The sequence below is a fragment of the Aspergillus ambiguus genome (genome assembly GCF_047715705.1).
Source record: "Aspergillus ambiguus strain CBS 117.58 unplaced genomic scaffold BDV59scaffold_19, whole genome shotgun sequence".
Classification (NCBI taxonomy): domain Eukaryota; kingdom Fungi; phylum Ascomycota; class Eurotiomycetes; order Eurotiales; family Aspergillaceae; genus Aspergillus; species Aspergillus ambiguus.
The window spans coordinates 325015-349305 of record NW_027395532.1 but is presented as its reverse complement, the minus strand read 5'-3'; the positions used below and the strand labels follow the sequence as shown (position 1 = coordinate 349305).

At 51.2% G+C, this 24291-nt stretch overlaps 7 protein-coding genes across 7 annotated transcripts; 2 read left to right on the top strand and 5 right to left on the bottom strand.

The window, feature by feature from the left end:
- Nucleotides 1-840: 840 nt before the first annotated feature.
- Nucleotides 841-4677, bottom strand: BDV59DRAFT_43185 (uncharacterized protein). The gene is made up of 2 exons (XM_073696369.1): nt 3533-4677; nt 841-3467 (listed from the first exon to the last, which is right to left on the bottom strand). The coding sequence occupies exons 1-2, from the start codon at nt 4548-4550 to the stop codon at nt 1141-1143; spliced, it is 3345 nt and encodes a 1114-aa protein (XP_073547282.1). The 5' UTR covers nt 4551-4677; the 3' UTR covers nt 841-1140.
- Nucleotides 4678-5548: 871 nt separating this feature from the next.
- BDV59DRAFT_180097 (uncharacterized protein) lies at nt 5549-6471 on the bottom strand. The gene has a single exon (XM_073690008.1). It carries the CDS (start codon nt 6436-6438, stop codon nt 5821-5823), a length of 618 nt encoding a protein of 205 aa, XP_073547281.1. The 5' UTR covers nt 6439-6471; the 3' UTR covers nt 5549-5820.
- On the bottom strand, nt 6451-7040 carry BDV59DRAFT_180096 (uncharacterized protein). The gene has a single exon (XM_073690007.1). It carries the CDS (start codon nt 6840-6842, stop codon nt 6510-6512), a length of 333 nt encoding a protein of 110 aa, XP_073547280.1. The 5' UTR covers nt 6843-7040; the 3' UTR covers nt 6451-6509.
- Nucleotides 7041-8713: 1673 nt separating this feature from the next.
- Nucleotides 8714-10824, bottom strand: BDV59DRAFT_193692 (uncharacterized protein; the record flags this gene model as incomplete). The annotated part of the gene is made up of 2 exons (XM_073692268.1): nt 8714-10372; nt 10516-10824. 2 exons carry the CDS (start codon nt 10822-10824, stop codon nt 8714-8716), a joined length of 1968 nt encoding a protein of 655 aa, XP_073547279.1.
- Nucleotides 10825-16206: 5382 nt separating this feature from the next.
- On the top strand, nt 16207-17769 carry BDV59DRAFT_180088 (uncharacterized protein). The gene is made up of 2 exons (XM_073690006.1): nt 16207-16734; nt 16969-17769. The coding sequence occupies exons 1-2, from the start codon at nt 16519-16521 to the stop codon at nt 17638-17640; spliced, it is 888 nt and encodes a 295-aa protein (XP_073547278.1). The 5' UTR covers nt 16207-16518; the 3' UTR covers nt 17641-17769.
- On the bottom strand, nt 17762-19185 carry BDV59DRAFT_43058 (ribulose-phosphate 3-epimerase RPE1). Its single transcript, XM_073696368.1, has 3 exons — nt 18731-19185; nt 18380-18631; nt 17762-18307 (listed from the first exon to the last, which is right to left on the bottom strand). The coding sequence occupies exons 1-3, from the start codon at nt 18971-18973 to the stop codon at nt 18044-18046; spliced, it is 759 nt and encodes a 252-aa protein (XP_073547277.1). The 5' UTR covers nt 18974-19185; the 3' UTR covers nt 17762-18043.
- A 1404-nt stretch (nt 19186-20589) lies between these two features.
- On the top strand, nt 20590-23469 carry BDV59DRAFT_202637 (uncharacterized protein; the record flags this gene model as incomplete). Its single annotated transcript, XM_073694084.1, has 1 exon — nt 20590-23469. The coding sequence occupies one exon, from the start codon at nt 20590-20592 to the stop codon at nt 23467-23469; it is 2880 nt and encodes a 959-aa protein (XP_073547276.1).
- Between the last annotated feature and the right edge of the window lie 822 nt (nt 23470-24291).

The window sequence follows — 24291 nt, the reverse complement described above, 5'->3', positions numbered from 1 at the left end:
CCCTGCTGCTGTGGGCCGTAACCCATCTAATCCCATATAAGTAAATTTCCGTCAGGCGCTACTCATCTTGACTGACCTGTGGTTGCGGTTGCGGGGGGTAGGGCTGTTGGTAGCCTTGAGGAGGTCCATATGCTGGTTGAGGGGGGTAGGGTTGTTGATATTGCGGATAGCTATGCGAGCAAAGGTTAGAATTCAACTTGGCAGAATAAACTTGCGATTCAAATACGGCCATGTCGCATAATGAAAGAAACGGAGAAGTGTGAGGTCCGAGAGGGGCATGCGCGCCGAGAAAATGGGACATTGCCCATTGTCACGGCGCCCCGATATAAGCGTATCGAGGGATTAAAAAACCAAGCTTTGAAGTTACCTACCCTTGAGGAGGGGGGCCTTGCTGATAATAGCCTTGAGCGCTCATGATGACGGAGATGTCTGGTGGTGAGAGGATGGAGTTAGTAGAGAAGAGGGCTGAGAGGATCGACTGGAGAAGAAAGAGTGATGGGGAAGGAAACGAGGCTCAGGGAGGGAGAGCCAATAAGCGTCAGGGATGGAGCGTACCCAAGAAATGCCAAGTTCGAACGGTTTGGATGTCGGAGACGTGTAGAACAGGAGGGAGAGAAGCCGGGAGAGGAGGGAGGAAGAAAGGAGGAGAAGCGGGAGAGGAGACGAGAGGAGAATAGGAGGAAGATCAGGTAATACTACGACAGATTAAGTATGCTGCGTCTTTTCAAACGCCTTGACTGCGGATTTTTGGCGCGCAAGCGGCTGACTAACTAGGTTTGTGGTCGATATTTCCATGGATTTTCTTTTCGTGAGTAGAGGGAAAAACATTACCCTCGCTGAATACGTACCATGTCTACGCCATTGTTCCCTCCCTTCCCTATGTCAGGGCAGGAATTTTGCAGAGAAGAACCAAGATTCCACTACTGCTGGAAAAAGAGATGCCTGGCTGGCTCCACCCGACTGAGCCCCACCCTTCGCCAATCACCGCTCGTGCCGTCGCCCCAGCCACAACGCCACATCCAGCCCTATCCGAGACTTCTCCCTTATTGGTTGTCTCCTTCCACATCGGAGTCACCGGATTCCCGACACTTGATTGGGCCCTTGTCATAATGAACATCTCCATAAACCAGTTATACACTATCACACCGTCCCTTCCTCTTTCCGGAGAAATCCTGTTATAATCGGGATTTTCGCAAGTCTCCGATACAACCGGCGCTGACTCTCGCATCGCCGTAGTAAATTGCGGGCAGAAGTAGTACTTGGGTGGTGGGGTCCTAAAATTTGACGCCGAAGCTGGACACATTCAGTCATCAAGGCCACAGCATCGTCCCTTTTGCACAATCCATTCCATGTCCAAGCAACATTGAGCATACTGCGGAGGCTCTCTGGGTGCGTTGGCCCTAGCAGTTGTTTGCGATACTCCCACACTTCCAGATGTATCTTTTCCGCTTCCTTCCAGCGCTTTTGCCACTGATAACACTCCCCCAGGTCGTCCAGACTAGCTAGAGTCGTTGGGTGTCTGAGTCCTAGCATCTGTTTGTTGCCTTCTAACACCTGAATAGTCAATTCTTCCGACTTTTTCCATTGTCCTTGATCGTGGTACACTGCGGCCAATCTGCCCACGCAGTCCAATGTATCAGGGTGTTCAGCACCCAAAATTTCCTCTCTCACCTCGAGAACATGATTGAGCAGCTTTTTTGCAATTTTGTTCTTTTCCTGCAAGCAGTGAATGGACGCAAGGGAAACCATTGCATGTAAGGTCTGAAGATCGTTGGGCCCCTGAATCTGGTTAAGCGTTTTTAAAACCCCCTCTGCTAGATCTGCTGCCTCCTTATAACGTCCCTGCGCCTGGTATATGTAGATTACTGTGTGCACACTGCGTAAAGTGTACAGGTGCAATGGGCCTAGGACCTGAGTATATGCCTCCGTCACTTGTTTTTGGAGTTCTTCCGCTTCTTGCATTCGTCCCTGGAAGCAGTATATTTCGGCTAATCCGCGTATACAGGACATGGTGTCCAGATTCTTTGGCCCCAGTACACGTTGAGAGGCCTCAATAATCTGCAATTGTAGATCTTCCGCTTCTGTCATGCGCTTCTGACTCTGGTATGTGCTTGACAACATGCTCAAAATTATCAAAGTATGTTGATTGTCGGCTCTGTATGTACCTTTCAGAAGGTGAACGAGATGGACAAGTATGTCTTCGGCCTCTTTATACCTCCCGTCACTCAAGAGACAGGCTGCAACGTTCTGTAAAAACAAGGTGTACCCCTGTCGCCTTTCATGAAAATCATTCTCGCCAATAAGCGCAAGAGCATGAGGTAAGTATTGCCGCCATAATGATCTGTTACAATCAGCTTCAGTCGGGAACTCCTTCTGTAATATATCTGCCGTTTTAAGAATGTATGGCACGAATTGTTGGTTCAGCCTCAACCAGTTTCGAATTGAGAGGTGCACCAGTCGGTGGAGACTAAAGTGGGACCTGTCGCCTGTATCACTAGGACTGATGAAAGAGTAGGCTCTGAGAAGACCAATTGCTTCCATTTCTTCCTTTCTAGAAAGGACGTGTGGAAGCAGGCTTTGAGGGATATCGCGCGGATGTAGACAACCCATGATTGAGAGATATTCAGCAGCCACAGGATTCGAACGTCGAATTTGCTGAAAGGAGACCAGCCAGGTAGTGGCTACAGGATTCTGCATGTCTCGATATCGCCAATCGTCCCCAAAATCTGCACTGAGTAAGGTGATGACCTCTGACTCGTGCTCCTGCAGGAGCTGCACGTAGTCAGCCAGGCTTATACTGTTTTCATTGATATAAGTTGCCGCCTGAACAATGGCTAAAGGGAGGAAAGCCAGTTGCGTCAACAGATCCAAAGTCGACTTGCGATCCCCCAGCATCTCCTTCTGAACAAGAGACTCTTGCAGTATACTCATAGCGGTTCGTTCGTCCAGTCCAGAGACCTGGATAATATTGGATGATGCCAAGGTCACTGCTAGCTTTTGGTTCCGCGTAGTAAATATAACTCTGCCATGTTCGCTTTGGGGAAGAAATTCTGCCAGCCCTCGCCCCTGTAGCCACATGTCGCTTTCGTCTGCATTGTCGAAGATAAGTAGCCACTTGCCCGCACCTTTTTGGCTCAGGAATACTTTCAGCCGCTCCTTCGTCTCGCTTGGACTCGTTCCATGTATTCCCAGCAATTGTGCGATGCTGATATACGCTTGTTCGACACTTGCAAAGCTGGTACAAGGGACCCAGAACACGGAGTATTCGTCGTCTCGGTCACGTATGCGATAAGCAAGTTCGAGCGCAATCTGCGTCTTTCCGATACCCCCTAGCCCGGCGATAGCGACTTTCCTAGGACCACGGCCATCGAAAACTAGCTCTTCCAGCCTCGTAACTTCATCTTGTCGACCAGTAAACCGTGGGTTCCTGGTAAACGGCACCAGCCAACAGGAGCTCATATCCTGAACTGTAAACAACGTTAGCACTTCGTATCAGGGACAATATCCGCACTTCCAGGTTGAATCCACGAACCTTGAAATGCTGGTCTCCAATACTCTAGGAAGGTTCTCGCACCAGCAGCACCCGCTGCCGCTGCATACGCCTGCCATCTTTTGTCCTTGTGGCTATCCGCATAGTCACTCACCCCCTTGATAACGAGGCACGAGATATTGTCCCAAATACCGGCTCCCTCCATATCAAATCCGATAACATCTTCCTCCCGCGCCAGAGCGTCACGATGCTCACCCGATCGCATCACTGTATCCGCGGACGCGATCGTCCCAATATGAATCGCCGGTCTCGTGTCCTCCATATCTGGGCGGTCATGACTGACGCGACTCCCACGGCACCCAAGTACATCACAATCCGTCTCCAGCGCCTCAGTACAGACAGATATGGCCGAGTCCTTCCTCATACAGGAACACATCTTCCAACCCTCATGGGGATGATGTTTATGTCGATGGGACGGCTCGCAAAGCACGTCCAGCTCCTCTCCAGGATACGCCCATTTATGATCGGACTGCTGGAGGCTCCGCATACAGCCGAAGACGCGTTCCCGGAACTCGCCGCGCGTGCGCTTCGTCCGCAGACCAACAAGAAACGAGCGAACCTCACGGTTGGGCTGACCCAACGTCTCTTTCACACCGTTCTTCCGCTGGAAGCCGCCCGGGTGCTGTCGCCCGAAGTCATATTCAATCACAGCGTCGCTGATGATGACATCGCCCAGGAAAATGGACGTCTGACCCGGAGGGAAGGGCACCCCGCCGCAGATGCCAACAGCCAACGCGATCTCGATTCGCGTGTAGCTCGTTTTCAGGCTGGAGACGACGCTGGCGGCGTTGCGTTTGCCCATCCCAGGCATGTAGCACAGCACGACTTGGTGCTTTCCCATTCGCCCGGTAGTGTAGGTGTTGTCGTCGCCGGCTTGCTTGCCGTAGTACTGGCTTAGCGTATCGTAGGTTTCGTCGAAAAGCTCCTCGACAGCTTCGGCTTCGGTAGGCAGCGCGCAGATGATCGCGACTGTGAAGTCGCTTCGGGACTTGGGACGCATTCTGGTTGTCGGTGGCGGATAGGCATGGGATATGCGATGTTATTGGAGATGTACAAAGACTTGGGTGTACCTTTCAGGCTTAAGGCATTCACGTTGGTATTTCTGAAATACATGGTTGTTTGCCTTGGGGTCTGCCGTGGCCCTGTTATATCAGTTCAAGATGGGGGGGTGAGGCGCTTAACATGCTCAGCCTCCCCAGCGAGGCCAATAATGAAAGGCGAAGCCGGCGGCAATCTCAATTGTACAACACAGTCTGTGCTCTCAGCCCGGCGCTTTTTATCCGGAAGATAAGCAGGGGAATTGTATTAAAAAATGTGTTTAATTATTACCGATCAAACCATGCCGCTACACCCTCCAAGCATTGCCTGTGGTGATGATGATATGCGCTCAAATCTCCGCGAGGGTTCACTCCATCCCAACCCACGACCAAAGCGACGCCGAAAATGGCCTCCTCTGCAGCCAAAGATAGCCTCTTTGATTTCGACCGGCCTGGTTGGGCGCTATGTTTCTCCAGCCCTTGAGTCGATCGTAGTGTGAACCAGAACATTACCTTTCTCCAATAATTGGACCTGGTTGTTGTGATGGCACCACCTCGCATTCCTCCTACCAGTCCTGATGGACACCAGTACTGGACGGATCCGATACTTTGTGAAGAAACTCGACAAAATAGAGTATTTTCGTAGCCTTGGATGGCGTTCCCAAACAACAAACCTAAGACATTTGACGGTCTTGCTATTGTGGAACGATAATGGCGAAAGTTAATACATTCCCATCGGGCCCCATAGTCAGAACCAAATGTCTGAAAGTTAACGAGATAATGCAACTGCCTGCTTGATGTAACCACTCAAGGATCAACTCTCCTCACTGCAAGACATTTTTCTGTCCATTTACATGCTTGTTTGGCATCCTGATCAAGGTGGCGGAGCTGGAATTCTTCCGCCCTCTACCTAATACAAGGAAACTGTCTCCCAAAAATAACAGCAATACGCTTCCATTTGGTGTAAGTTGGCTGGAAAAGGTAAATAAGGAAACAGGCGTCATTGCACTCGGAGATGAGCTCTCTCTGCGCAACCCCCTTGCTCACCGAGGGGATGCTAAAGACAATTTCATAAAACCAGATCCCTGAACAATTGAGTCGATACTCAGGGCTCTTTCACTTCTAGCCATAGATACAATAATAGTACAAATACGGCTGAGAATAGGAAGCCTCTGTTTCCCATATCCTGTGGTTGTATGTACTCTCACCACCACGAAGATGAGGAAGACACCTTCATGCCAGATCCTTGCCCAGACTCTGCAAGTACTGCGCCGCAGTATCCACCACTGCGCTCTCAAACGACCTAAACAGTATCCCAAGAGTCCTTTCAGTCTCGCTGGAATCATACGAAATGGGGAGCCTGGCCATCCCGCCGCGCGAGAACGTTCCCTCCGCCACCGCCCTGGGAAAAATCTTCTCCACCACATCAAAGGTGTTGAACGCCTCAATTGTCATGCAGGCGCCGAAAGCAGCGGGAGTGTCAGGTGTAGGAGCCAGCTCGAGAACACGGAGGAGCACGTCTGCGAGATCGTCGATATGCACATATCCCCCATTCCGCGCCATGCCGATATCCTTGCCCAGGATGCTAGCGAGGAGATATCCATTTGAGCTATTTTTTCTGAGAAGCTCGTCGCCGTCGCCGTCGAGGAGATCGTTGCGCCCAAAGACATAGCCCGGGAAGATATGCGCGACGCTGAAACGGGGATTCCTGGTTGCCACGAACTCGTCCGTCTTGTTGAGCTCGATGATCTTGCCGAAGATGTAGCCTTCGAAGGGACTCGCCAGCGTCTCTGGCGGGACGCTGATGGGAATGCGCGTCGCCGCGGTGGATGTCACGGCAGGGTCTGGCATGGGCGCCAAGGTGGCGACGATGGTGGATGTGATTACAATGCGCTTGAGGGTTTGCGTCTTGAGTGCTGAATTCAGTAGGCTTGCGACCCCCTGCACTGTGGGCTGGTAGACTTGCGTGATGGGATCATAGGTCGGGACTGGCACGGGCGTGCGACGTGCAGCACGTACGACACGCCCTGTAGGGCTTCGTCGTAGGCGCCCTCGACGCTGACGTCGGGGACGAGCACATGGCTAAGTCGGTCTTCTGCTTTGAGACTTTGGATGACCGGGCGAGACAGGACTTTCTGTGCTTTTTCCTCGGAACGCGCGACAAAGCGCACAGAGTATCCTTCGCGAAGGGTCTCTACCAACACTCGGAAACCAATCAGCCCCGTCGCGCCGGTGACAAGTACAAGGGAGGACATGGTGCAGTAGGAGGTCACGGAAACAAAGGTGAGTGAGAAGAGAGTGTCCAGGGCTTCAGACGAAAAGTCAGATGAAACCCGCAGCTTCCAGTCGGTCAGCACTAGTTATAAATGCCACCATGTCAATTGCCAATAGAGTTCCCGGTAATCCATCTGTGCACGCAAGTGAGTGCTCACAGACCTACTCCCCGAGAAAATAGCAGCAGCAAATCGGGCTGAAATGGAATAAAAATTCCCATTGAAATCTCCACAGATATTGCGCAACCGTAGTATCCCTATCCATGCATCACGATTGGGGAGGAGGCTTACCTAAAGCTGGTGAGGTGAGTGGGTGATCAGGAGCATCGGACAAGACGCCGTTCATCCTTCGCGCTGGAGAGAGAGTTCAGAATCCCCATTGAACGCCAGAATGAGGGTGTTAATTGGTAGATCGATTTGATGACTATGATGGGCTGTAGTTAATCCCACCGTTTGCATGCGCTTGGTTGAATTTCTTCACTTTGGCATTCAGACCACTGGGCAGAAATCACATTGCGTCTACACCACTTTGTGGCCATACCAACGCTATGTTTGTGATGGATAGAAGGTCAATGAAGCCCCAGGAATCGGAAGTAACCGATCAAAGGCTCGCCGGAGACGACGGTTTCTTTTATTATCAAATTGATCCAAGCGCTCCTAGTTGCTGTGAGGCGGGCGGACAAGCCACCGCTCCCTAAACGCTTCAATGTTCTCGCCCTCATGCTGTCGTATTTTGCGATATACTTCTCCGTCCATTGGCTTCTTCTGACTGGAGTATTCCCAGGGAGGCTTTTAGCTTTTCACCGATATCTGAATCGATGAATCATACAAGGCATAACATCCAAGTAGAGATGACCCACCCACCAATGGTCGGCCGGGAGAAGAAAAGTTGCCAGGTACCACGGTACAAACAGCGAGAGCTGTGATATACTCGCGCAGCGCGGCGGGCCGAGTTTACAGGACGGCCAGAAGAGGGAATTCACAAGTCCTCGCTTTACAAGCCAAATAGCTACCATCAGCGCCAAACAAATGATAGAAAGCGTTACTAAGCAGGTTTCGTTAATTTTGGAAATGAAGATTTGAAGATTACATATTAATAGTAACTACTCTTGGGACATTTCAATTCATTAGGAAGACCAACCCATTTATGAGCAATGTTGGTCGTTTTCCAGGGCTTATCAATAGCCTGAAATTAGGAGGGATGAAATCCGCAAACTTGAGGCACGCAACGATCATGGTTTTCCATGTCAGCAAGAAGTGACGCCTGCCCGGTAGGCCGCATATCGCACTGTTAGAAATTTACAGGACTGGATATCCTGGTGTGATACCAAAAGATGAGCTCAACGGCTTCGGCCACCTTACCTACGTTTGTGGCGAAAGCTAGGCCCATCAAGATATCTCAGTAAGGAACAGTATCATGTCTCCAGCGCCATCCATAGTAAGCACCATGCGCAGTTTATTGCCTGCAGTCGTGTGTCCAAATCAATGCATTCGAGTTTTAGACTTGCTGATCATCACACATTAGGTCGTATCGCCGAGCGGCGCGGTCCGGTAGATGAGACTTTGAGTCGCATACGAAAGTCTAGGCAGAAAATGAAGAAGTAAAGGCAAATATCCAAAGGCGTGGAAACGAAAAGAACAACACGAGGTAGATGCGCAAGACAACCACCCAACCGTGCGACAATGTGAGCGGAGGGAAAGGGAGAAACAGTAGAAAATAATGGTAGAATAAATAAAGAAAAGAAACAAACAAGTATAGAAAAAATATATACTGAGTAAAAACGAAATAGTGAAACAATAATGAATATATAAACATGAGAAAACACTGTCGAAATCATGGTCAGGTATATGCATCACACATACGAATCAATTTCTGGTCGCATGGGCTGGGAACCAAAATACGAGCCATTAAATGAGTCCATGCTGGTCGGCATGAAACTCGAAAAGCTGTCGTACGTGTTCAAGGCTGGTTCCAACCCTGCCGGAGAAATAAAATTCTCTGGAAGTGCCTGTGGCAACCCGTTGAACGTGCTGTCATCCGTGGATTCGTCAACTGGTTCATCTGCACAGTCATCGCCTATTGCATCTTCATCAATAGACTCCCGAGTGTTCTGGAGGACGACTTCTTCCTTTTGCACCATCCAATGCTTCAGAACCTCCATAGGAGGTTGTGTCCCTCCTCCCTTGCCGCCACGTTTTTCACTGTCTTTCCCACGACCACCTCTACCGCGCTGGCAGGGGTTGAAGTGAGTTCGACGCAAATGAGCAGCTGCGTTGTAGTTTGCCCCATATCGCTTCCCATTCCGACACGCTTTGCAGTTTGCCAGAAACGATTTATCTGGGGAGATATCAACACAAACCCAAACCTTACGAACAGGTGCATGAACACGTTCGATATGACGCCGCAATTCATGCTCGCCATGAAAGCCGTCAGGTTGTTCATTACACCTGTTGCAGAATGTCTTGAGACGAGGGGGGCGGCGGACGGCAGCCCGAGGAATAGACGCGACTTCTTTTGAGGTCCCATCCGATGACTCGATACGAATCATCTTGTGCTGCTCTGGGGCCTTTATTATCGGCTTGGCGTTTGGTTCAACCTTGGGGGCAATCGGCCTCGATCCATGCGCAATATGTTCCTGCACTCTCCGGACCGACCTCGAAGGCTGTGAATCGGACGAGCTGTTGCTTTCCACAGATGTACAAAGCTTCATATCGGCTGAATGCGCCGAAGGAACTGGCAGAGAGAACGACGCCTTGGATGGAGCGGAGCAGGAAAACGAAGGTGAAGAAGACGGGTCAACAAAGGAGAAGGAAAGTTGATCGGTGTCTTGTTCAGGAAAAGGGTTGGTGAAGGGGATATTGATAGGGGCTGCACTGGAGCCAAGTTCAGAAGCAGGCAAAGGAACAGAGAGACTGGTGCTGAGATTTGGTCCAGACGAGTCAAACCTCATCATTCCAAGTCCACCAACCAGAGACTCCGTAGTTGTGCTCCGAGTCATTTCTACAGAACCTGTAGATGATAACTGACCTGGTTGGTTGTTGAATGAATACGTCCATGCATCAGGGGCAGTCGTAGCCATCCCAGATTGCCCTTGGTGATGTAGGTGGGAAGAGAAGCCAGGGTGTTGGTTTCCCGCAGGGGTCGGGTCCGCCGAAAGCGACATCGAATGCGCGGAAACACTCTCTGGGGCTTGGAAGTCGTCTATATATCGGGTGTATTCTGATGGAGAATACTCGCTGACATGGTCAAGACGATGCTGAGTACGCGGAGGTCCATAAGAATGCCGGTGTCCTGTCGAAGGTGTCATGGACGGTCGGTGAGAGACCGGGATCTGTTGACTCTGCGAGCGGACCATAGCGGTATGTCGCAATGACGCAAGACCAGAAGTGATGGCGGAGCTGTCCTTCCGGGGAGTCGACCTAGAAACTTGCTGAGTCGATTGAGGTGCAGCAGGAGAGGAGGCATGCGACAGGTCTCGCGTCAAATCAATGGTGACCGGAGGTTCCGGAGTCTGCCAATTGTCAATCCAGGGACTGTTGGCGGGAGGATAGAGAAGGAACAGGAATGGCATGGTGTAGCGTAACAGAATCAGGGTGGGTAGAAACGGAAGGGTGTGAAGTAGGCGGGAGTAGAAGACCAAGATAGATCACATACGGTGACTCGTCGTTTCGTCGGAGGTAGTCCAGATCCCGGTAAGGTCCTTGGGATGTCCTGTCGAGTCCGTTTCCCAGAGATCTCGACAGCCGAGCCACCGTCATCTAGTAGACTAGAACCAGAAACTGGGCGGTAGGCGTTGGAGGTCGACGATGCGTCAGTCGGAGACATGAATTCACTTAAGCGTTGCGTCCATAGTCGCATGCGTTCAGCTTCCGGAAGGTGGGCATATCGCACCAAAAAAGCGTCCCGATACCCAGAGATGGCCCTCGTGAAAAGCTCGTCATCAGCCGCTGTAGTGGAGGCCATGTCGGTCCTTGGTTGCGTGACGATTCCAGATGAGAATGAGTAGCTGGTATCAGTAGTCACGTGTGGAATGTTTAGGTGAAGGTCTGAAGGGCCGGTCAGCATATATGGTGGGTAGGGGAGTATTGGAGGCGCTAACGATGACCATATGGCAGAAAACAAGTAGGACGACACGGAAGAGCGAATGCAAAATAAGAGAATGAGGAACAAACTTGAAAGTAACGGAATGGGCGCAAGCAGATGATAGATGGTACAATAAGGTTTAGATAGAATAATAGGTTTCGACGCCAAAAGATGTCAAGTCCACTGGTATATAAGATCAATGGACAAAGCCAAAGACGGATACTGGGGTCTGGGAGAAGAAGGGAGCAATTTAATGGGAGGGCAGTAAGATTATAGCCTAGCTTGGTCAAATGGCCCGGATCACAGATGATCGCGCGGTCGAACAAGGAGGGTCAGCAAGAAGGATCCGTTGCCAGAAGTCCCGGGCAAAAAAAGCGACCATCGTGTAGTTATGGAGTTCACGAAGGAGAAAGTCAAAGGATGAAACTTGGGAATCATTGACCAGGGTGGGGAGGAACGGACAGCCTGTAAGAGGAGACGGCCGAGGATCAACATGGAAAGCAGAACAACACCAGAAGGTCTGGAACCCTCTGGCGGATCAGTCTCAACGCGATGTATTGAAAAGTGAGGCGGCGAACCAGAATGTGTTTTTGGATGGAATGGACCGTAAGGACGGGGTCAGCGCCAACAGCGGTAACACCACTCACTCCCCACGATGGTCATGATTATGCGGGCGGAGGCACCTGTTATGGGCGTGGAAATAATAATCAGAGAGCAATAAATCACCCCGACTACTGCAACTACTGGACCACTCGGGTTCCAGTGGGAAATTCCCCCCTCGACTGGACGGCTGCCACGTCGTTTGGTCTCCCCCCGTTCGGGTCACCGTGATAGGTATTCTGTATTCTGCCCAGTGCTTTGTTTCCCTTCAAACATGTTTCTGCCGTTCACGAGACCCCGAGTCCGGCCTCTTCAACCGAACTGAAGAAGCGGACTCGTCAGGCATCGTGTCGACGTCAGGGCAGCGATCCGAAGGTCAACCGTGCGTGAACTAGATCGCAAACTTCTACCAGGCAGACCTTCGTCAAATGCATGGTTTAGGAACACTTTGCCAACCCTTTTGGGTAGCCAGGTAGCAAAGGAGCATTCATCCATTCTGCCAAACCCTGTCGTCTATAGTCCCATTAATTCATCCGTCGCAGAGGGGAGCAGGAGTACTACCCCGGAACGCATCCACGGTTCCACGCGGGAAGTTCCCAAGGTTCAACACCGTGCGGTGGGATCTGATTTCCCTGCAGACTCGGACTCCAGTATGGCTGTGCTTTTGACCAGGGACGATCTCGACACTATTGACGATGGAGTGGGCCTGTCAGGACGAAGAAGAGCAGGAAATCCCCCGTTGCCCAATCAGCTCCAGTCTGTCTTGGCACGTGATGATCGCGCAGAGGGCGGCAAGAACAGATGACATAATGCGCCTTCACCCGTACTTTGACACAGTACCCTACCGACGGAGAGGACTCTGAGCGGTCAACACTCTCTCGTTCGCCGTCGTTTCAAACACCGTGCAGCATCCACTGCCAACCCACTACGATGTCACCGCTTCTTCAATCTGCACCTATCAAGCCATCGACACTAGCCACTTCTCCTACACCGGTACGCCTTCTTTGTCGGGAGAGAGTCCCGTCCCATATCCACCACCCCCACCGTCCATACCATCTCAGCACCTGGGTAGTCTTTCCGAGATATCCCGTTTACCCGTGGGCATCTCCAAGATTTTGTCACACTGCTCATTTCTGATGACGACATTCCTGCGTGATACCTTCCTAATGTTCAGACGGACTACCTAGGAATGGTGTATCGAGAAGGAGACCTCCAAGTGGGACGTAGTTAGTCTATGGAGTGTGCCGTATTGAAGTGCTGGCAAACTGTCTCGTAATAACGACAGTCTACCCCGAACAGTCTCCCATAACTCAACAGTATCCGGATTTTGACCAAAACAGTTGCACTGCCTTGAGACGGAAGACTGCATGTCAGGTACCAGCCGACTTCTCTGACGCTTCCCGTCCTCATAAAAATAGATCCCCCGCGCGATTCGCTGGTGCAAGGGTGTTGGTGTTCCCCCACGAATGATGGGTTGGTCAACCCAAGTGGGACCACCAACAACATGCATTCCATTCTTTCCCTTGTAAACGTGATCAACATGATGCCTCTCATGGTGGCTGATAGGTTGGGAATATTCGAGACCGTACCTGCTAGTGTCTGCCAACCGTGATGGTATGCATCCGTCTGAATGTACACACGAAGAGCCCGTTACCACTGGGTTTTCCTATCCTACCGTAGATAGGGGCACAGATTATGGTGCTAGAGTCATTAGTGCATACTTGGGGAGGGCCAAGGTTGGAGAAAGGAAAACATTCAACTACTTGATACTATACTTTTACTTATTCGTTTGTTGGTTAAGCATGCCCGACGGCTTTGACGATATATTATTGGGCGCATTCACCCTAGCTGGTGGAACGATCGCCTGAATAAGATCCTCCACGAAGTTCTCAGTGTACTAACCTTGGAAGTCAGAGCAAACTTCGAGGCAAGACTTGAAGGAACGGGACAAGCCACCTAAAGCATCACGCCGTGCCCAAATTCCATTTGCTATATTGTAATCCTTGTGATGACGATCCTGGCGGCTGTGCACCTGATTCCGATAGAAACACATTGTGCAGATGTAATACTATCAACTACCGATTTCCTTAATACACATGAACTGAACACGCCCACAAAACGCCTCTTTCTAATACCATACCAGTATTCCCTATTTTGGCTATCTTGAGCAGATGCCGTCCTTTTCCCAAAGTGATATCCAAATAATCTTATGCCCTCGGACAAAATGGGAAATCCGAGAAGTATGGTAAGCGACTCCCGGAAAACGCCTCATTCAGCCACAATGTCCAATGTCGCTTGGGTCCATGGGGCGTTCTGCCCATCATCGGGCACAAGATCCTTCGAGATGCACCCTGAGATAGGTGAGGTTTTTTCCCTCTCTCCTGATGACGCGTCCGTTAGAGGCTCTTAGTTGTATTCGTTAGCGTCTTTCGGCCCAGGCAGAGAGCCTCGTGCCCAGAATCCTACAAGGGAACTCGCGGATCGCGTGCTAGGTGTCTGTGAAACGCGCTCGGGCCCCATGGCTATGTCACGCCCTCGAGTTCTATTTCGCCCATATATATGCCCATTATTGTTTGTTGCCGAGGCCATCGTGTAGGATTGCGGTAAAAGACGGGCTGCGGAGAAACTTATCTCAAGACAACAACGTGAAGTATGATTTACATGTGTTAGTACTAGCCTCAGGAATCAACTGTCTCTATGAGCACTTATACCCCTTGGTTAAGAAATTCTGTCGATGAAGTCTAGAACGGTACCTTAAGTAGTATTGGGAGATTTGGAGGTCATCCATTCTGCACGGTGTCCAGAGTTCGGGTTATACGTTTCCCTGCAAATTAAATAGTAATCTTGTAAATTCTGGAAGCTTTCTAGAATTCTAGAATGTATGCCATTTAGTATGGATTTACGTCCCGCAACCAGAAGCGTTGGGCGAAACGGTATGTACATTTGACTCCCGACAAAGGCTATAGATGAGAAATGAGTTGTCTACAAGCGAGAGTGTTCGTGTTGTAGGAAGGAATCCATGCGTTGAAAAGCATGAAGAATACACTAGACTTTGGAGACGAAACAAGTCTCCTATGCGCTGCAATGTCGATTTCGCAGTTTCAAGCTTGGGTAGATACCTGACGACAGGGACGATGGATGGTTCGGTTCTACCCAAGGATATGCGTAGGCCTTGGAAGATTTCTTGAGCTTCACGATGCGACGTCTTGTCTAATCCCGATGTATGAGACCCATACTCCGCTGCACCACACCGGCTCGTCTGATATTGAAAGGCCGCGCGATAAAGTTTACCCTATGACTGGTCACCCCGGAAACAAATTTGCCTTGACGATAAAGTATGAAACACATAGAATTATTCCCTACGTATCAACTTGAATCAAAACAGACCGAACGCTTTTGAGATAGGTATAGAGTTTGCCGAGATTGTCTCCTACATTAGACAGCTGCTTCATGCATTGTAAAATGATACTTCTCAAGCACAGTGGGTGCCCAATGCATATCACAACCGAAGCAAAAGGGAACGGCCAGAGATGGATCAAAACGACCTAGATGTATGGCCGGCTGAATGGTGTGAGAGGCATTTACTAGCATATGTAGCCATCGGGTTTCATAATCACCAACACCCCTTGCACATTGCCGGCCTTAAGCTTCAGCCAGGACTCGCGCGTGTTCATTTCCGTTCCATACAATCTCATGAATGAGCGGCATTATATCAGCCCACTGCCTATAGTATTGATGTGATCTACTATCAATCGGGTTAAACATTGTTTATACGGGGAAATCTTGCAATTATGCATTTGTTATACATAGAGCCTTTCATATTGACCCCCAGAAAATCTCAGTCTCAAAGAAATCTCAATGATCAGAGTAGTCATGGTGGGAATCTTTCATACAGCATCTCCGATCTATTAACTTTCAAATCTCTTCTTGGATTCATTTTGGGGTTAATCGTCTGACCGACAACAAGACAAGTCAAGCTCGCTGTCCATCAAATTATCCTCCATAGGAGATATAATTAAAGATCTGGGACCAAGCACATAACATAAAATTTTTGGGATGTCATGTGTGAGATGAGACAATATTATACAAGACAAACAATCTTCATCATGACGAGCTCAATCTTCCGTGTTACATGTTGCAGTCATGCTCAACTGGCCTAGAGAATCATGGCTGTGTCTGTAGAGCATTTGTTGCAAACTACATAAATCGAGTTAAAGCTACAAGCATTTTCACAGTCAATACGCCATTCTTGTCCTTGAATTCATAGATAGAGGGCTCATCTGCTACTTCTACGCCACTCAATGTGATCATGACATTAATATCAAACAGTTAGTTGATTCCAAATATTAGACCCTAAATGGGCTGGTAGGGCTAATTGCCTAGCAGAGATTCTCCCGAGAGACGTGGCTGTGAGTCCAGGCCCCAACTATATGCGCCACTTGCAAATATTGGTAACGAGATCTGAGCAGAATCAGAAAAGATACTACTGTATACACGATAAAGCCAAAATTGGATCGGGATTGCTGAACTGAGAGCGTTGGGCTGACGTCAGTTGCCACTCCGAAGACGTTCCATGGCAGGAACCGGCGTTCGCTCTGACGTAGCGACATGCGGAGTATAAATTTCGAGTTCCTCATCGAAACTTCACATGAGCCAGCAGATATCTGTCAAGATACACCAGCATCTATGATATCGCGACGCTGTCTGAGCATTCTCCCAGACATATATCACATTACTAAGGCTCGCTGTCCCACGTGATCCCCCCGTGGCAGCCACGTCATACCAGATTCGCTCTCATTCCAGAAAGGTGCGGGTCGCAGCGTTGGAGATACACACGGTCCTCCCAGCGCGTCTGCCGCACAATCCACTTCGACTTCTCCCTCCTCTTCTCCCCGGACTTTTTTTTCTCTCAGTTCTCTCCGTCCTTCGTCTCCGATCCTTTAATCTCCCTCCTCCAACGCATCCATATCCACCATGTCCGACCCGACCCTCTATCTTTACACTTCCCTTACTGCGGGGTCGTCCCATATCGTCACCGCTACTGCACGCCTGGAGACGATCCTCAAGGCCAACAAACTCCCCTTTCGCGCAATTGATGTCGCCACCGATGATGCAGCTCGCAAGCTATGGGGCCGTCGTTCCAAGGGCAAGAAACTCCCAGGCCTCGTGAAGTACGGCACAGTTGTCGGTGTACGTGCTCCTCCCTCCGCTTCGGCTCTCTTTCCCCCTTCCCACTCGCATGTTCCTGTTTATTTCCTTCCTCCCGGACGCATGGCGGACGCAGGGGGGCGGGGACAGGCTGATCCTCTGATACTGCATGACGATCGTGGGCTCGGCTTTGCCTGTATAGGATAGACGGGCGGCGAATTTGTCTCTGCAGCTGTTCCCTCAGATCCACGTTGCTGACCAATCTGAAACCTGCAGGATTTGGAAGAAATCGAAGAATGGAACGAGTACGGTGAGCTGAGAATGCAGGTTAACAGCGTGGAGGATGTCAACAGTCTTCCGGCCACTAGCAGCGCCGCCGCTGCAGCTCCAGAGCCTAATCCCACCAGCACGGCATCTACCCCCACCCCCTCCGCCGAGCCAGCCGTGCCCAAGCAGAGCACCATCAAGATCCAGAATCCCCCTGCGAAGGAATCCCAGAAGGACGATTCGATCACGGTCGCATTGCGGCAGGCAGGTGAGGAGGCTGCCTCTAAGGCTAAGGAGAATGCCCGTCCAGAGGCCAATGCTCCAGCGGCGGCTGCGGCCAGTGAGGAGAAGAAGTCAGAAAAGGACCAAGACACTGTACGTCGGCCGACGGTGGCTCCTGAGATCGCAGAGAGTCCCTCACGGCCGCCTCTGGTTCCGGAGTGTGCCGCAGAATCCTCTGCGAACTTACGTGCTGATAACGCTGAAGCTCTAGGCTTGATTGAACACCACCGGGGCTCCATCGTCTCGGCCACATCGCCGGAGGAGAAGAGCAAGGTCGCTCAAGACCTGCGCAAGTCCGTGTCGGGTGGTCAGACTGGGTTCATGGATGCATCGACGGGTGAGGTGGAAGATCCCATTGAAGAGGATCTGCATGATGCGGAAGAGCCAACGCGGAGTTGATCGTCTCAGAGTATGGGGACGTGGGATGGTGGATCCGGGCATGTAGTTGGAGCTGGACTTTGGATGCTAAAGAGGGGATGACGACCTGGCGTTGTTTCATGCGTGCCTCTTGTAAAGATACCAAGTTTTGTATTTGTCCGATATTTAATGGCATATTCCTTATTACCCTCATGTCTTATGTATCATTAACCGAATCAATCAACCAGCCAACGCTCCAGACACCTGCTTCCCAAAACAATGGATGAATATCCGTCTCTTTTTTTTTTGTAACATGCGCCTAAATGGATGCCAAACCCAGAAAGAAACAAGGAAATTACAGCACGGCGTGTACATCACTAGACCCGTATCAACAATCGCCCATTACCGAGGCGGGGGGACTTCTTTTTTCTAGGTAGATAATTAATTACTCTTTGCGGTGCTTGTTGACGGTATCGCGCAGCTTCGCGATGACGTCGGCGGGATCCTTGGCCCCAAAGACCGCCGACCCAGCGACGATGACGTTGGCACCCGCTTTCGCAGCCTGGTCGATCGTCCCCAGGCCCAGTCCGCCGTCGACCTCGATGTTGAGGTTGGGGTATCGAGCCCGCAGGGCCTGTACCTTAGGCAGTTCGGACGTCATGAACTTTTGGCCGCCAAAGCCCGGATATACGGTCATGACCAGGACCATCTAGTTCCACCAACCCGGTCAGTCGCCACTCTTGTCTTTTGCATGCTGTGAAGTCAGGGACACGTCACTCACATCCGGGCGTTCTGTCGCATCCTTGCTCTCGATGATATCCCACAAGACATCGACGGGTGTGTCAGGCTTGATTGCAATGCCGGCTTGCATGCCCTGCTCGTGGATGTACCGGATGAGTTCGCGCGGACTGGTGCGGCGGGTGGTGGAGGTGTCGGTGGGATTCTCAGCGGCGACGGAGGCGATGGCGGCCTCGTAGTGGAAACAGTAAAGATCGCAGCCGGCGGACTTGAATTCCTTGACCCATTTATGTGGCTAGAAAGCAGAACGGGATGATCAGTTGCGGGTCCCCCCATATGTCTTTCGTCTGTCGGCAACGGACGACTCGGGTGAGGGGTTGTGGCAATTGCTCACCTCCATGATCATCATGTGGCAGTCAAACGTCCCCTTTCCGTTGGGTTCAGTCGGACGGGCGACATGAGAGCGGATCTTGGTGACGACGGGAGCACCAAAGGTCATGTTGGGGACGAAATGGCCGTCCATGATGTCGACGTGCAGCCAATCAGATCCCTCATCGATCTTGGTGGAACATTCATGACCGAGGCAGGCGAAATCGGCGCTAAGGATGGACGGGGCGATAATGGCGGGCGGAGACATGATGGCGGTAGGTCGATTTGAGTGAGGGGGAGAGAAGAGGAAGAGAGGAGGAAGGGAAGAGGAGGTAGAGCGAGGATAGGTGGGTTCGGGAGTTCCGGAGTATACCTAGGTGGTGAAGTATGTATGTAGAAATGGTGGATGATGATTCGATGATATCAATGCAACCCGAAGAAACGGGGGAAGAAACGAAGGAAGAGGGAAAGAAGGACACAAAAGGTGCCAACGAGGCGACGGGGGTGGAATCGAATTTATTAAAGACGGATGATTCAATCGACGGGCGTGGGATGTGGAAAAACAGTCAACGGTGAAGGGACACATGATGGGCCGGAGTGGATAATCTCCATAGTACTAACCATCATAGCAGGTAAAATTGATATCACCGCCAATTCCGGCCAACTCCAGGCCGGAGAGCCCGATTAGGCAAGATGATAAGGGCTAGGGCCGGCTCTGGCACGTGCGCAACAGGGATCGGGGTGCCTGGGCGCCTCAGGATCCGGTCGAGACCATCATCCGAGAGGGTCACGGGAACCGATTTCCCCTTACTCTCTGCCTGTCCAAGCCTGTCCATTCCGGATCAATATCCGATCTTCTGGTCGGCTGACCCTCTCGTGATGCTGTTGGGCGGCTTGACGGTCGGAATCTCCTTTTTGGTCGTTCCTGTTCCCCCATTCTGGCCCAGTGCTGCATGCATTATAGCCTAAACGTCCCAACGCACTCGTCAGCTTTGCCTCCGATTGACTCTGTCGCCTTCATACGAGTCTTGACCAGGCCAAACCATGTCTCCTCGGGAGTCCTTCGTCCCGTTGGACTCGTCCACGTGCGATCATCTCGCCGCGGGCGTCTCTGGTCCGAAGTCCCCAAGAGGGGCCAAATAGTACTTCCTTAGCGAACCAGACAATCCCACTCCATCCTCAACTGATCGGCATCCATTGGGGGCTTCCATGAGTTTTCTAAACTTAGCCCACTCGGCGCTTCGGGCTTACCAATCACACTCGTCTGACCCTCCCCCATCGTGGTCGGCGCTTCCATGCATGCCCAAGCCTTCTCTGATTGGTGCTTGGGGTCTCGAGTATTCAAGATGTCACTCTCTGTCACTTTCTGCTGTCCCAGTCAGAAGGCTGGAGACTTCATGGGCGACGCGCCCAGCACATCACAGCCAATGATGTCTCCCTAAAGCGTGCCAAACACCAGGGGACCCCGGCTTTTTGTGCACAGTATTGCATTAGTTTCTGCACGGATGTGTGACTCGATATCGCTCTCCAGAGGATCGGCTGTATCCACCCCTCAATTGCTGGAGATATTTATCAGACCCAGACGCCAGATCGCGATCGATCTTCGCTTCTCCCTCTGTCCTGGATTTCCTGCAGTTCTTTTGCGTTTTCTTTCTGTTTGTTTGTTCGTTGTCGATCGTTCCCAAGCTCTGGCAGCTTGGCCGTCGGTTTTTCTTTCTCTTGCCTCGTGATCGACCTGTTGACCGGAGTTGAACGAGATTTAGACATCGCATTCGTAATAATACAAGGGAATTCTTGCAGGACAGCTTCCCACGCACGATGACCGACTCATTTCAGTCGTGCCCGCCCTCTCGGCAGGCCCGAGGGACGAAGCTTAATCCCATTATGGAGGACTCGCGCGAGACACAGTATCAAGACAAGGCGGATCATAGTGGCTCCAAAACATACCAGACATCGCCCAAGCAATCTCTCAAGCTGCAGACAAACAATCTTCCGTCTAGGTCCAAACGCTTATTTTCGCCGTTATCTGCGGGAACAGTATCATCATGTTCGGATACGGAATGGCAGCATCAAATGCAGTCTTTGGACGACCTATATGATGCCACCGACGAGGAATCAGAGACGAGTGACGAATGCACATCTTTTGCGAGTACTCGCCCAACAAGTTTGGTAACGCCCACGACAAGGGATTCCATGGTGTCCTCGACTAGTCGCAATCGCTACCCCACTCTCACCATTCCCTCGTCGACGGCATGGCCATCGCTTCACAATGCCCCTAAGAGCTCACCTGTGCCGCCAACGCCGCCGCCAAAAATACCAGTGTCTCCAGCAGCATTGTCGATTCTCGGGCATTCAGTCCCTGCAGTACACGCCCCGCCATCCCTCGATGGGAGCGTGTCTTCAGATCAGGTCTCAAATATCAGTGCACCAGCAACGCCGGATGTTCAGTCTCTCCCCGACACAGATTGGAATGCCCAGGACGTCCGTGTACGTGCATTCATGGAAGACGAACAGGATACCCGCCTGTCGAACCCCGACACCGATTCCGATAGCCAAAGCATTGAAATTGCGATCGAAAACCCTGATGAGGACTGGAGACGAGTTCTCGGCGATTTCCCTGCTGTTCCCGGGCGAGTAAGGCGGTCGACCTTTCATGCGGCCTCTGAGATTGAACGGGAAAATACGCCCTCTGACAGAGGCGTTTGCCTTCCAGACGATGCCCTGGCGACGTTACGCCACATTCCCCTTGATGGGACACCAGAACCATGGTCTGAGACCTCTGACAAGGACGAAGAGATGTGGCAAATCGGGACGCCAGAACAGCTTCGAGATGTGGATGCTGCGACCCCCGCATCGGATGTATCGTCATACAGCTTCAGTGGGCTTAGTATACCTTCTCCTGGGGGCTTCTTCGCCTCACTAGGACCTCGGGCCCGCCATACCTGGTCACTTTCTCGAGTCAATAATATGCCTCCATCATCAGCCATAGCCATGAACTTCTACAACTTACCCTTTAGTCGAGACGATGGGGAGGTTGTTGAGCACGTTGTTGAGTGCCGTGAGCATCCGGTCGACGAGCAGTTGACCGCTGTATATGCTCCGCAACCGCCTCTCACTGCGATTCGTGTCCCTCCAGAAAATGCATCCCCGCTGTCAGATCACCCAGAGAGCCCCACCAGCCCTGTCGTTGGTGCTGTCCATGAGCTCGAAAGGGAGAAACATGGCCAGGATGAGCAGGACGAGAACTATGAGAACGAATTGCAGAAGAAAGCCATGGCAAGCTTGGATCGGACAAGTGTATGGCTCGCGGCACAGGCTTCGTACCTCGCTGCACTCTGCGAAACCAACCCTGTCAACACCATCGACAATGAGACTGAGTCAAATACTGACGACTTGAAAACTGAAGACGACACTGGTCAAGCCGTGTCCCAAGTCAGCCGTAAAAAATCTGTCCGATTCGCCGAGACACTTCCCGAGGCTCCTAGTCCTTACCCTTCTGCCTTGGCGAGTAAAGACTCGATCTACTGGAGAGGATTCCGATCCGTCCGTTACCGGTCCACCCGGCGAGATACTTTCCTGCACCGCGATATTCGGTTTGATGCCGTCCAGTCTATTCGCATTGGCCTCATGGAGATGCACAAAAATTGCTTGCTAGGCAATTATAAACTTGCTCCTCCGGAACGTCCACCGTATAAGGGCCCCTTCTCCCAAGCCCCGCGTAACTCGGTCCTTTCATCTGTCTTGGCCGAGAAAGCTCAATTTTCCATGCTCGAAAAGGAGCAAATGGTGCTTTCTCAGATCAGCCAGCCGATGTGGGCGATGGACGCTCTTAAGTATCTAAACGGTGGAAATCTCATCGCCAGCCCCGCAGCGCGCTCTCTCAAGCCCGTTAAGACCACAGAGACCTCGGGAAATGTCGGCCGCCGCCGCCTACGGGTTCTGGACTTGGGAGGACATGTATCCTGCGAATGGGCGTGGCATATCGCACATGACTATCCTCATGTTACCATCTACACTGCGTTCACCGATCACCAGGTAGTTAATCGTGGCATAAAAGGACCCTCCAATCATCGCCAAGTGCACGTTCAACATCTGTGGAAGCTTCCATTTCCTAACAACAAGTTCGATGTCATTTCCGCTCGCTCCCTCCCGACCTTCCTGAAGTCAGAGGTCCCAGTAGGCGAGGATCAAGATGAATACGACCTTTGCCTCAGCGAATGCTACCGCTGTCTGAAGCCCGGAGGGTATTTGGAGTTTTTCGTCATGGACGCGGAGATCTCTCGCGCCGGGCCGTACGCCTCAGCTACGTCAATTGAATTCGCTTTCAATCTCAAGACGAGGGGATATAGCCCGACGCCAACAAAGAATTTTCTTTGTCGCTTACGCAAAGGTCGATTTATTGACGTCAAACGAGCATGGCTGTTCATGCCGATGGGGACCGAGCCTATCAAACAGCAATTGCCCAGAGAGACACCAGATCCTAGAGTCAAGAGTCAAATCGAAGGGTACGAGGCTGTCCATGGTCCTGTCGGGAGTACGACGGATGTGGCCAGCATCTCTGGTCTCTTTGGGGGCTGGGTGTGGGAGCAGTGGCTGCTCAAGTTGCAGATGGAGATGGGTCGAGACCCTAGCAAGTTGCTCGAGGGCATTGGGAGCGTCTTTGATGAGGGTCGCAAGAATGGTGCGGGCTGGACCTGCCTGTCTGGATGGGCAATGAAACCCAAACGCAAGAGGACCCATGGTTGTTACAAGAGTCTCCGGTAGGCTCTATGTTTACATTTACACTCTTTCCCCTTGGTTTTTTGCATGCACATTGCTGCATTTGATACCCCAATCCGCCCTGGAGGCGATATGAACATAATATAATGTATGGTCATGATTTAGTGGACGGAGATGCCGAAATGTGGGATGACATGCTAGGTCTGTTACTAGGTAGTGTATAGTGCTAAGCTTCGTTGAAAGCATAGACTCGCTTCTCCTTATTTAATTATGATCCTAATAGTCAACATAAACTCAAGTTCGTACAAACCTGCAAAACAACACCCTACGAAATAAGGCTCGGGCCTTTCGAACTCCACCGAAGCCTTTTAGCCCAAACTCATCCAATCGCGATACACCATCAATATGCAAGCAGCGCTTCATAGCCACATTGGCAGAATAAATAGCATTGCCTATGCAGTTGAAGTGTTGATCTTCGTATAATCCCTGCTAGCTAACGGTTGGGGCAGTGTTCTGTCTAACAAACGTCATTTGGATAATCAACCGTCCTATCATCATCAACCGACTTCCATCGACAAGACTGAATTCACCATTTCCCACTCAAAACTGCAGCCTTCCATGTGCTCAATTGCGTATATAATGCGGCTTTATTCTCCTCAAACGAGACATACTCAACAGGACTCTCACTTTCCTGTACGCCTTATATTGCAAGCATGGACACTTTACAGGCTTATAAGGCGATTCCCCCAACGCTCTTGTCCACCATGTATTCGGGGACTATGACTAGTAGCTCGACTGTGGCAGATCCTACCATGACTAGCTCCACAATGACTCCAACGTCATCGGGTACAGAGCCATCAGCGTCAA